This window comes from Phaethon aethereus (genome assembly GCF_964289735.1).
Source record: "Phaethon aethereus genome assembly, chromosome: 6".
In the NCBI taxonomy this organism is placed as follows: Eukaryota; Metazoa; Chordata; class Aves; order Phaethontiformes; family Phaethontidae; genus Phaethon; species Phaethon aethereus.
Genome location: NC_138580.1, coordinates 22201700 through 22215058, shown reverse-complemented (window position 1 = coordinate 22215058; position 13359 = coordinate 22201700). Strand labels below are relative to the sequence as shown.

At 41.4% G+C, this 13359-nt stretch overlaps 2 protein-coding genes across 2 annotated transcripts in view; one reads left to right on the top strand and one right to left on the bottom strand.

Moving 5' to 3' along the window:
• Positions 1-472, top strand: part of ABCB11 (ATP binding cassette subfamily B member 11) — a gene marked incomplete at both ends in the record, with an annotated part of 42432 nt that extends 41960 nt beyond the window's left edge. The window contains one exon of the mRNA XM_082001814.1: positions 272-472. Within this exon, the coding sequence (XP_081857940.1) occupies positions 272-472 (201 nt within the window). The remainder of the gene's footprint in view (positions 1-271) is intronic.
• A 5641-nt stretch (positions 473-6113) lies between these two features.
• On the bottom strand, positions 6114-12734 carry G6PC2 (glucose-6-phosphatase catalytic subunit 2; the record flags this gene model as incomplete). Its single annotated transcript, XM_082001380.1, has 5 exons — positions 6114-6625; positions 7821-7936; positions 8804-8915; positions 12092-12201; positions 12517-12734. The coding sequence occupies 5 exons, from the start codon at positions 12732-12734 to the stop codon at positions 6114-6116; spliced, it is 1068 nt and encodes a 355-aa protein (XP_081857506.1).
• Positions 12735-13359: the final 625 nt, after the last annotated feature.

Sequence of the window (13359 nt, the reverse complement as noted above, 5' to 3'; positions counted from 1 at the left end):
CACTGAGCTGATACTTGGCATGTCCGCTGACTAAAGGCATCCCTTCATTTCCACTGCTGCCTATGTTCACCTGTCCCTTCTTGTACTGCTACTAAACCGATTCATGACCCAGCTCAGCACACCAGTAACATAACCTTTGATTTAGCCTCATAGTCACTTTTACCAGTGTTGCACAATATGGTTAATTAATCTGAAGCAATTTGATTCTCTAGCTCTGAGCCCTGATTTGGTTTGCATGTTTTCACTCCGCCACTTTGTCTGTTGCCTTTAGACTGTGCAGGCAGCGCTGGATAAGGCCAGAGAAGGGCGTACCTGCATCGTCATTGCCCACCGTTTGTCCACAGTCCAGAATGCTGACATCATTGCTGTGATGTCGCAAGGACTCATCATTGAAAGGGGCACTCATGATGAACTGATGGCCATGGAAGGAGCTTATTATAAGCTTGTTACCACCGGAGCCCCAATTAGCTGAATTACTGCAATTCGAAAAGTGAAATATTTTTTTTTTCTGTAAACCAATACTCTGCGGTAGGTACCGTGTATGTTGGTACCCCACTGTGCTACAAAGTGGTCGACAATGTTCTGAGTTCTGTGGTACCCTAAGCGTACGTGGCTTCCTGCACCGAGCACGTTTGTCAGGCACATGCAGGGGACTGCGCACAGGCTGAAGCACCCAGGAAGTGTTTTAGCCCACTGCAAAGGAAAAGCAAGCCTGAAAATGGGAACTGTCTTTCCTGGTGAGCTGGGGGATTGCCACCACCTGCAGTCAGACTGCACTGTCCTCTCATTCCTCAACTAGCAATCAAGGAAGACCCTGCTCTGGTGTTCTGGAAACTGCCACGTGTCTAGGTAAGCTGTATGAATAAAAAACAATCCCAAGAATGATGCTGTGTATCTGAAGGGATCAAATCTCTCCTCACGCTCGGTCTGCAGAGAATTACAACAGGTACCCTCCCTGTGTGTACGGAACCCCCACCCTTCCACCCTTCATACCATACACGTTGGGGAGGCTGGGCTGCTGCTGTGTGCGGCCGCAGCTCCAACACACCTGCGCCCCGAGCCTGACATAGCAGTGCCCCTCCAACACAACCATTAAGCACTTAAAGAAGAAGGCAGCTCCACAAAAGTAAGGAATCAAGAAGAGGAGCCAAAGCTGATGAGGATCATTTGCCCTACACTCACCACTGGTCAAAGCTGTCAAACAGATTTTGAGTAGGAATAAATGCTTCGGTTGAATCAATGCAAAATTCTACAGTTAATCATCACAGTTATTTACATCACTTCTATTGAGATGGTGATGGATAATATGCTCTCTTTTTTTCAGAAGGCAAGACAATGAGGAGTCTTTTTACAGAAACCATAAATATATGCAGTAAAGGTAGGGAAAAAATAGCCATAATTAGCTGTTTGTGTTAAGCAGAGTTGATAAATTGAGCAACAATTCATTCAGAAATGACAAAGGTCAGGAAGCATCTTCTTCTGGCAGAAGTTGGTATCTGTAATAGTTTATTGTAAGGTCTGCTGCATGTTTCTCTGAAACACGTTACTGGTTCTTGTCTGCAGGACAACAGGACTCTTCCCTTTAGTGACTGGGATGTTGGAGACAAAGCAGATGATAGACAGGAAGTCTAAATTACAGTTTCAAAATTTAATCTTGATTTCAAATCATAGAGTATTAACTGGAAAAGTCATTCTCTGGGTCTTAAAATCTGTAGCTGGTGGGGGGCGGGGATTCACCCACTTTGCAACAAATCACATCACAATGGATTCTCTTAAAAAAATATGGAACATTGGTAGTCCATAAAAGAATATGGAAAATATGGCTGTTGAAACTTCAGTAGAGCTGTAAGGGCGAAAAGTTTATAGGATACATCCCTTAATTCCAGGCAGCAAAAAAACAGTTTCAACTTTTGTACAACTCCATTAATAGAATTACTTCAACAGAACCTACTCAAAACACATAGCTGACACTAAAATGCTATTTTCCCAAGGAAGTCTGTGTTTTAATCCTTAACTGAAAATGAAAAAGGAAGCTGCATTATTGGCCTTCTGTTTTAATCTTTTTAGTCTTTTTGTAGCCTTTAGAACAATAATTAGTTTGGATGGCTCAGGACTGAAACTATTGACAGAGTGACTATCAATAACCCTAGTAACATACCAGTGTGAGATTTCATTTATATTAGTATTTAAGGCCATGGAAAAATAACTATTCTTTATTAAAAACTACAATTACCATCTGTACTTATTCCATAACTGCTTTGCCTAAAGGACACAATTTTCATAGCCCAAATTACACCAATAAATGGTATTTTTTACTGGCTCTTGTGCTTAGCACTTCACCTCTTACCCTTCAGACAAGTGCATGAGTATCTTGGGGCAGATAACAAGTATTTGTATGTATTCCGATCATGTCTGTAGCAAGGGTCTGTGGCGCAGGATGGAGCTGCTGAGACGGCCAATGCAACTACACGAGCCCCTGCCTGCGAAGGAGCCTGCCACCTCCTTGCAGGAGCATGCGACTCGGGCCCAGCTGGGTGGTACTACTACCGCTCTTCCGCATACGTCATACCTGTTTTTAGGCAGGTGGTGAATATCGGGAGCTATGTATCAGGAAGCGTGCCCGTGTAACAAAGGCACTCAGGGCGCACACAGACAGCTGCGTTGGTCTTACTGGTTCTTGAGTGCCACCTCCTGCCGCTTCATACCCGTGTGCTATTGACAGCCAGTCGATTATAAAGCCCTTCAGTGCCTGCGAAGGGACTGAAGTGCAAGCGGAGCTACAGGGTGTGTCTGGGCATGAGCAACAAGCCTTGATGGACTGCTGGGGGCAGAGCTGGACAGGCTGTTCCTCTGCAGCTGCCCCACAGGTAGGACCTCCCAGCCCTGGAGCTTGGAGAGAGGACCCCTGAGCAGATGCAAAGGAGTTTGCTTACATCTTTCAGGGCCAGCCCGGAGTTACTAGTCTTAACAGAAGTAAGTAGCCTGCAGTTTCGTTTGGTGTGTCCTGCTTTATGTTTCTCTGCATGGTCCACGGCAGCTGCATTACCTGGTTTTCCAGCCACCCTCTTCCTCTGGATAAATGCATCCTGTATCAGGATGGCACCTGAGTAACTGCTCTGCCAAGGCAGCCCCTGCTCCAACTGGACTACTCTAAGCCAGAACAGCCTGGCTGGGGACAGAGCCCTCCGGCAGGGAACAGGGAAGACAAAAAGCTGCGTATTGGCAAAAGTGAGTGTTGTGAACTGAATTTAATGCCAACTTGTCAGCTGTTTTGTAGGAGGAGCGAGGGACGCTTCCACTTCGTATAGCTCCTGGCTCATGAGAATGTTTCTGCAGACATATGGAAGGACTTTTGGAATTGCATTATCCCAGTTTGGGCATCTCTAGGTCAAGAATAAAAGATTAACCTTCTCCTGGGATCCCACTAGCGGGAGCAAGGGGATCAGTCAAGCGCTTTCCATCCTCCTCATTATGTAGGAAAAGCTTAATTCAGACAGGGGGCCTCAGGGCTCCAACTAGGTTGAGTAGTTCAGCCCATCATTGTCTAAGGGTATATGCTCTGTACCTGTTCCAAATATTAACAATATAAACAGCTGCAAAAGCATGATGAAATTACAGTTTAAATGTTTAACAATCTGTGAGCTCTTAGTTAAGGTGCCACCCAATTTTATTAAATAAGGCTTGAAGTATAATTTTCAGCTGTGATAAATTCACTAAAGCCTGACTAAGGGACACTTAGACCCATTTTGCTGTATCAACTAAATGGCCAGCTCCTGATTTACAGTACTAGTTCTATCAGAATGCCACTAGATTATCTCGAAACACTTGCTTATCCCACCACTCTGGAAAAGGCTAACTCCATTGGAAGTTTCAGGACTCCTCTTTGCAGATTCTTCAGGCAGCTGCACAAAACTCTATAGCCTAGCACACGCAGCTGCTCAGAAAGAGTCTTACTCTACTGCTATGACTTTATCCACAGGTTAATTTCTGAAGTTAGTGGCAAAATTAAATTAACTTAATGTATTCAGTTTTCCTATCATTCCTGGCTTTAGTCATGTTTTAATAGTCTCAGAATTCTTTCTGCAGAGGTGGCTCAGACAGGAAGCTGGTCCCTGTCCCTTCCCTGGAGCACTGAAGTTGCAGGCTGAATTAACGGGACGCTACAAGAATGCGAGTGAGAGCCCATGTTACGCCTCTGTACGGTGCTTAAAAGAATCCTGCAGCAATGCTAGTTGTCATTCTACATCAATGGCTGTGTCGCTCCCAACAGAGGCACCAAGATTCTTTGTCAGTACCAGCAAGCACAGACCCTCCTGTTGCAGGAGCTTAGAAACATGCTGTCTGCCCATAACTCCCAGCTTAAAATAGCCAACGGTGCCAGCAGGCCCAACAAGAGCCACAGATGGCTGCGCACAAAGAATCCCCCACTGTTGGCCAGGAGTGAGGAACAGGACAGCTAGAGCAATCTTCGAGGATTCTGAGATGCCTCTGTAGGACACCTCACTGGTAAGGAATAACAAAGCACAGAGCAACTTGAACACGGGAGAAGTCACGTAGCCGAGCTGTCTTTGTTCATTATTTGTTTCTAGTCCCACTGGCTTAGTCATTTTGCTTAAGCAGTCACAATTACAGAAAAGACTGGTTTCAGGCCAGCTGCTGCAGGAAAAAAAGAGTTCAGAGAATCATTACAGAAGTTCAGGAGATGCATAAAGCAGAATGCTCCTCAGGCTGTTAAAAACAGATTAGTACCTTTTTGAAGCCAAGGTAGTGTTAGTAGGCTCTTAAATAAGGATGCCTGCTTCAGGTTTGCTTCTGCAATTTGTATCATGTTCACTCCCAAGGGCCACCTCAAACTATTCACCTTGTTTTCCCAATTAAGCACGATTCTTTCCATTTCAATTATCCCACGACTAATTGGAAGTCTAGGAGCAATATCGTGTTTACATCTTCTAAGCCTTATTGCTATCAGATCATATGTGCACAACCCTCATTACCCACATGATAGCTTTCTGCTGCTTGCATACTAAGTATTATGAGATGGTATCAGCAAAATACTGCTTAAAGATTGTGCACCGAAAGGGAATAGGCAACATCAACAAATACGAAGGGAAAATACCTGCCTTTGCCTCTTTAGAACATCAATTTTATGTAACAAACCTGTATTTACCATATTGGTTACTTGTGTGCTTTGGTAAACCAAGCAGACAAGAATACAAACTTGCAATGACTTAGTCTACAATCACCTTGTCATGACTTACACAACTGCCAACGTTGGTTCAGGCTTGAGACTCTTGACATGACAGAATTGGACTCATTTACCTTTGCAACACAGGAGCATGAGCAATATGCTGAGATAATGTCATTATTGACAACTTTCTTCATTTGTTGCCCTGTGTAGATGTGCAGAACCCAAAGATTTGTTACATCATATTTATGCATTTTCAAAATCAAAGGTGTACTCCATATCATTCATGATTTATGTGACCACTTTCAAAAAGTAAAAATAACAAAAAAATCACACAGTAATGCAAAATTACAGAATCTAATTGAAATAAACTTTTATTTTTTTCTCATCTGTCTTAATTAGAAGCTGTTTTGCTCAGGAAGTTAAATCTAAACCCTTGCTTATAACTATGCTGGCCTTTTTAACAGTGCCTGAGTACAGCTGTACAGTTGTAGGTGGTGTGATACAGTCACACCATTAACTAGCAGTTTAACACGCAACATCTCTCTATATAAAAAATTAAATATTGAGTACCACTATATACAACCATCTATTTGGAGATGGAAAGAACTAAAAGGCCACCAAATAGCTAAATTAAACTAATTGATTATACTTTAAAACTTCACTATGACCCAGAGTATTGGGTCATACATAACCATACTGCAGTGTCCCTCATTGCAATATTTCTAGGAATAAAATCAGCAGTTAATACGTCTGAGCTGCCCGAGTCATTCTTGAATGTACTGATTTTGGATGTACTGGTTCCTCACCAGGAGCACATCAAAGATGCAGTGGCATCCCCCTCGGCTGACATGAGTTTGCAAAACTGCCTTTATGGAGGGCTCCTGGTCAGTTCATGCCCATGCTGCTAACCATTTGGAAACTTTATCTAATTAAGTTTCTTTTCAGTTGTCCTCATTAATGAGTGGACACAGTATGGAACCAAGGCAACTACAGTCAGAGGCATAGCTGCACTCTTACAAAAAGAGAGAATGTAGAACAAATACTCAGTATGAGTAGGTATCTTAACGAAATTATACAGCTGCAGCGTAGCTAAAGAAGCAGCTATACACAATACGCGGAAACTTATCTTACAGCTGTTTTTACCTTTACAGCTGGTAATGAACATTTCAGAATTGATTCCAAGACCCAAGCCAAAGAGTGCACCTAAATTCCTCACCAGTCCAGCAAATGGCGTTGTGTCAATGTTTATCCAGTCTGGGTTGGCACACCACTTCTTGGCCTTTGGAACAGACCAGAGCAAGTCAATATCAAGGAGCTTGAGGACCAGATAAAAGCCAAGGGCAAAGATGAAAAGAAACAAGTTTGTCTTGATGTACGTTCTCAAGCTTGCTGTCTGAATAGCAGGGGTGTGCTCAAATGCTTCTGCCACCAGAATGCCTGCGGATTAGAAGCTCAGTGTTACAAGAAGCACCAGATGCGTACTTTGAAGAAGCACTTTTCACAGTGCCCCTATGGAATTTGACTTCTGAAGGCAGAAGAATGTATCTATGTATTTTTTCTGTATATGTACATGTACACACATATTTTACCACATTGGTAGTACATTACAAAACTTTTTCTCCCATTCAGTACTGCTAATTTGGAAAAAAGGAAATTAAATACCAAGCACTACCTGTTTTTCTTATGAGGCATTGCCTTAGGCCTGACTGCATCTCCCAGGTGACAGCCTATCACCTATTAGATGTAAACTAGAACATTCCTTTTCCATGAGAATGCGCCACTCAAAGACCTGCCCCAGCAATGCCGAATTCAATACCAGCTCCCACGCAGGCTTTGAGCATTGAAGGAAAAGACGCAGACAACACTTACCTTCTTTCTCGCTCATTTTATCCTGGCTGCAAAAAGGGAGACTGGGCTGCCCGCTGTTAGCCAGTGCCGCCCGGGCTGCTCTGCAGCCAGGAAAGAGAACGGGAGCAGGCAGCCCCAGCTCAGTGCGCTGGTCACCCTCCTTGAGATCACACAGATACCAGAGAGATTGTTCATAGTTTGAACTCCCTAAATACCAACTTGAAATGTAGTTAAGTAACTCTGAAAAATATACTTTAGCTTCTTAAATCACACGGAGCAGTCTGAGCTGCTAATTTCCCTTTTTCTCTGTTTTGCCCCAGGTCTCTGGCCCTGCATGTGTCCATGCTGCACACCTCCTAGTTTGCACATGGACACCATTCGAAGTGAACTGAATAGCACCCTCCTGAGAGGAAAGGTCAGGGACTCCTAGGAGCAACTTCCCCTCTGATCCCTTCCACACAGGCAGCACAGATAAAGATGAGATGCAGCCAGTGCAAACCAGACTGCGTTAGCCTGCAGCAGTGTGGACATAATGTAGTGGGCACCAGCTGGCGCATGGACAAGGGCTCGCTCCCTCGGTGAATTACAAAGCCAGCAGATACCTGCTACCTTGCCAATTTTACCTTTAGGCTACTATCAAATCCTTGCTCTTACAAAGAACGCAGAGCACCCTTAGAGCCGCAAGCTAGGTAGCGCTGCTAAAAATCTCCTGCCTTTTCTCATTCTTAATTTTTTTCAGATTTTGCATATACGTTGAAAAGAAAAGAAAAAATAACAGTATTACCAGCAAATACTCCAAGAATAACTTGATGAGGGAAATGTGTTGCTATGAATACTCTCGAGATGCACACACTGATCTGGATAATCCAAAAAATACTCCAGAGGAATGACCATGTCAGTCTAAGAGGGAAAAGTAAGATGCTTAACAATTTAAGACAAGATTAGTAATTGACACCAGGCCCCCTTGTGTAACTATCAAGTTTTTACCAAGCAGAGGTTTACAAGTAGAGAAGTTTAGAATCGGATGATTAAAAACTGCAAGTCAGTACTACAACACAAGCAAGAGTGGCTGCTCTTGCAGCCACATTCCATAGTTTCAGGTCCAAGACACTACCGTGGTTTTAGTGATGAAAATTATCAATGGCAAGTTAAATTAGCACTAGTACCTTAAACATATTTCTCATCATGAAGTCATATGTACATGCAAAAGTTCATTAATTTGGTGACAAAATTCACATGGTATGGGAAGAGCCTTGTCAGGCTTGGAAAGGGCAGCCACCAAAGCACCTGTAAGACTTCCCCAAAGAGCCGAGGAACATGTTACACTGAACTTTGACAACATTATGCGCAGTTGCTGTAAAATGGGGTAAGAAGGGCTACCATCAAAGCAGTAAATTTATGTACTAACCAAAAGATCCAACACATAAAGACAATTAATAGAGGGTAAAGTTTCCAACACTGAGGACCTGACATGACCTTAAATGGCAGGTGATTCAGAGATACTATATGCAGTGACTGTAGGTTAATAAACGCCAACCTATTCAAATGGGTAAATCCTCTTAACATTCTTTTTCTTCAGCTGAAGTAGATCATAATAAAGGTTTGGGTTTTCTGGGTGTTTTTGTGTTTGGGTTTTTTTTTTGTTTGTTTGTTTTTACAAACTGGACAAAACAGACTATGAATATTTGGTTAAAATAAGTCCATTAAAAACAGAGCACGTACATAAAGAAGTATCTGTATGAGTTAGAATAATGGAAAGACACTGACCTGTGAAGGGTAACTGCTGATTTATCTTTCCATCTAACCGTGTAGCTAAGTGCTGCTGTGACCATTACATACCAGACGCAGGAAGATCCCATGGCATGTCCAGATGGGCTTCCTAGTAAAAACAAAAAGGAAACATTCAAGCTTAAAAGTAATGACTGTAACATTTGTTGTATAGAAAAAGTCTACTGGCAGCTACTCAGGCACCTAATCATTCAGAAGGAAAATGGTTAACAAAGGCTGAAAGAATGTCAACTGCTTTTCAAAAGCGCTTTTTCTCAGTATGAATTTTTCAGAAGACTCCTTTACATGAATTCCAGAATATTTGTCCGAAATCAAGTAGGTAACAGCTTAACCATCTTATATTGGTGTGAGCTGGTATCTTGATTGGACAGCACAGCACTTCTCTATACTTAGATTTGGATTGTGATTTAAAAACCAGAGCATCAAGGCTCTCGTAGGGCTGTAGCATACAATGTAGAAGTTCTATATGAGGATCAGATGAGGGAGGTTTTGAATAGGCTACCTAATAATTAAGGGGAGCAACAGAGATTGAGCTCCTTGTAAGATTCTAAATGAAAGTACCAGTATAACTTTAGATGGCCCTTCCAAATTGCCTGTTATCTGCTTCTTCAATTACCATGGTGTTAGCAACTGCGATTGTCATCTCCGTCTCATTAGTAATATTACAGTCTGGGTAATTCACATTTTAGGTATTTTTGTAATAAATTTAGCAATGTATCTGAAGTGTGATGGAAAAACTGTGTCTTTATGCTTTATTTTATAAATTTTAAGGTGTTGTACAATGTCAACAAGCTTGGAAAGAGATTATCAGTGAAACTTGCACATGAAACAATGCTGTTACATATTGAACTAATTGTTTTACCCACAGCAGTCTATAACAGGGAACACACTTCATATAGAAATGAACACTGATTTCTTTTTAGTCCAGGTATAATAATATACCTGTAATTTGTTTTAATTTAATGAATCAAATTTTAATTTTACTTGAAACAATATGAAGCCACAGGCAAGTTCCTACAACTGTGAAAGTCACCAAAAAACAAAGTATGTATCCCATGGATGGAAGGGAAATGATTCCTAAGATTACTCTGTCACCACTTCTCCCCTGTTCACCAGGTTTACATTCAACAAATTGAAATAGGGAAGGAGAGAAAATTAGATCATTGGAATCTGTGTATACACAGCTTGGCCTTCTGTGGAGACAAAAGTAAAAGGGACAGGGTTATTTCACTGGCAGAAGAAATAGTTTTGGCTTAAGAATGTGTTATGACCCAGCACTATACACCAGTTCGCAAAGCCAAAGAATATTTCAGTGAAGCAGCAGAACAGGAAAGCCTAGGGAGGATAAGCACAATGATTTCTGGCTCCCTGCCCCTATTTTTGGCATTCTGCGTGGCAGTACCTTTGGTGGTCACGCGACCAACACTTTTGTTACTTGCGTAACAAAACAGATGTACACCTCACAGCAGAATAAATGTCACTGACAAAGAAGCCATAATGTTGTTTATCAGCATTAGGAAAGCTTCTCTTTGTTGTCATCTAGGAAAAACGTTTCATCGTTCATCTGCAAATTACCTACCTGAAAAAGTAAACTCCACCTTAAGGTTTATGTTCTTAAAACCTTACAAATACCACAGAAAAGGTGGCTGCAGGGTTTTAGTAATTCCAGAAGTACCAACCAAATTCAGGTCCTAGATTGCTTGCCATGTCATCATATAAACAGTTCCCTAAGCTTTCCCTTTTGTTGAGCCGCAGAGTTTGGGGTTCTGGCCATCCTAGCACTATTTGGATAAGCCCTTCTCACATCTGTGGCTGCTTCTCTAATCTTTTCACAGAAATTGCATATTTAAAAAGTGTGTGAAGCACCATGTAAGCTCACACAAGGCCCATGTGCACCCAATAGCTGCAGTGACTGCACCGCCTCTTGTTAATGGGGAACAGGTGAGGGACAGATATTGTCAATGGTCAAGGGCAAATCTGGAGGTGGGAGAAAATGTGGTCATTGCAAGTGCACATAAAGAATCAATATGACAGTGGTACCTACGGGACAGAAACGAGAATGACTTGTTACTTCAGGAAGAAAGGCCTTCTGGTTCAATGAATCAAAATGAAACACAATGACTGGGTCCTTAGACAGGACTTGGTGTTACAGGGTGCTGAATGGGCTCAGTTCTGAAGGCTTTTGAAAAATACTGAAGGACCTTAATACTTTGGGTTAGGTCCCCAGTGAACTCACTTGAAGCAGACTGCAGAGCACATATAGACCAGGCATTACTAAACCCTGCCTGATACAAGAGCTTAAGCTTCTCATTCAAAATTACGATGGGATATAATGCAGGATACTGTTAACAAAATACAGCTCTGCAAACCATTTAAAAGCTTGCAGTGGCATTGATGAGGCACAAAGCACATTTATTTCCACAGTCTGTATTTTCTTGTACAATGAATAAAACTAAATTCAGTCAGTTAGCTCCAAGCAAGTTTACCTTATTTCACATATTAGGGTTGCGCAAGCTCATTTAACTTCAGCAGTACTGCATTTGAGTTCCACATAGAAGACAATGAGATATAAAAAAGTGAAAATATATTGGGAAAACAAAGGTAAATTTTTTAAAAGAAATTTTTTTCCCCTATCTATTTGTACACATATACACACACCGCCCCCCCCCACCCCCTCCTTCCATGCCAGTGTCTGGTGCTGGGATGAGGGGTTCCATTTTCCACTTGTGATACATCACATGATCGATCGCTGATACTATTGTTATTTACACTGAACCACCTACTAGTTTTTGTGGTTTGAATAATTCTTGCAATAGTGCACAAGCCCTCAACTCAACAGTCCTCTGCTCTGTTTTGGAACACTCTTAAGCAACGTGGAATTTCTCTCACCAAGCTGATGTCATTGGCATTGCAACTGTTCCTAAAAACGACCTCACAAAGCAGGTGAATCACTCTTTCTGAACCTATTACACAAGTTTTGTGAAAAATCCCTTTCCAATGTGCTGGTTCATTCTAGTAGGAGTTCTTTTTAAAGCAAATCCCCCTCCCTTGCAATGTTCAAAGGCAATGAAGTAAACTTTCTTGTCATACAGCAATCAAATACCTATCACATTTTATTTCTTCCTTTTTCTCTTCCTGTGTTTTGGTGCTATTTGAAACGTGAGCTCTGAGATTTGAATATCATATAAGATCTTCAGAAGTCACATCCTCTCCCCTCAAAAGCCACTGTCTATGAAATATACCAATGTAATCCCCAACTTTTCTTACCTGGTCCAGTTTCACATGTTATAGGAAACTGTTCAAGGCACGGGCTTGACTGATTGGGATAAATCATTGTTTCTTGCACCCACCAGTATGGGCGATGGCCAAATAAAATCCTACCAAAAAAGAAGCAGAAATGCAATAAGAAGATTTTTATGTAAGAAGGCTCTAACAAAGCATAATAAATAAACTTACAATGAATATGAAGAACTATATTGCCAAAACTACTCTATAACAGTTCTATAGGTTCTTCTTGTCTTATCAACATGTCATTTCAAACATATCTTAAATATTTTCACTGTGAATTCCTGTTTTATAACTACAGGGGAAAGTCTACTAGTACATTATTCACAGAAAGTTTTCTAAACTTGAGGCACATAGAGTAACCATCATTAAAAATACCAAGTTTTAAAATAAATCCAACTTCTTACCATTTAAATATGAGGTTGAACCAATCACCAATGACTGCCACCCATATCATTTTAGTACCAACCACTTGGTTGAGCTGAAACCAAAGAGGAAAATAAATTGAGAATATATTCCGGGGATCGCCAACATGTGACATAAAATTAAGGAAATCCTGGTAAGCCCTGTAGTCCCTCTGTAAATGCTGAATGATAAGCACGCCATTGCTATGAAGGAGATCCATCTTTATGGATTAAACTGTACTTGAAATACAGTAAAGTTCCTTTAATCTTAAGTTTCTAGTGATGGAGAATGAGAACCATGGAGGGGAGCTATTAAAAAGTGAGAGAAGGTGATTGACGTTGCCTTTATATTGTATCGGCGTAGTGTACCCAGCTGTTCCTGGAACACGTGGCTCCAAATCTCCGGTAAAGCACGAGTCTGGTAGCACTGGAAAGATTTTCTATTTGCAAATTTTAATTGGATGAAACTAAGTGAAGTACATGCTGAGCAGCAGCAAATGGTGGGGAAAGTTTTGTGGAAACACAATGTGTTACTTATGCAATCCTTTGTATGAACAGTTGGAACATGTTTGCTTGAATTTTTTCACAGTTCATTTCTCTCCAGGATGGACATTAGTAATGTGTATACTTCATTAAGTGTTGCCTATATAAAGGAGAGAAAGAATACACCAATAATTGGTCTTTGCAGAACTGTCATTAAAACTGTACCTTTCACTTTGAAATAGAATTTGGCTACCATGCTGCATCTAATGCTTTGCACAACACATTTTCAGTCATGGAAAATACAACCGGCATCCATACATCAGCAACGCTGTCAAGCTCTAGATTCGTTTTTAAAGCAGTGAT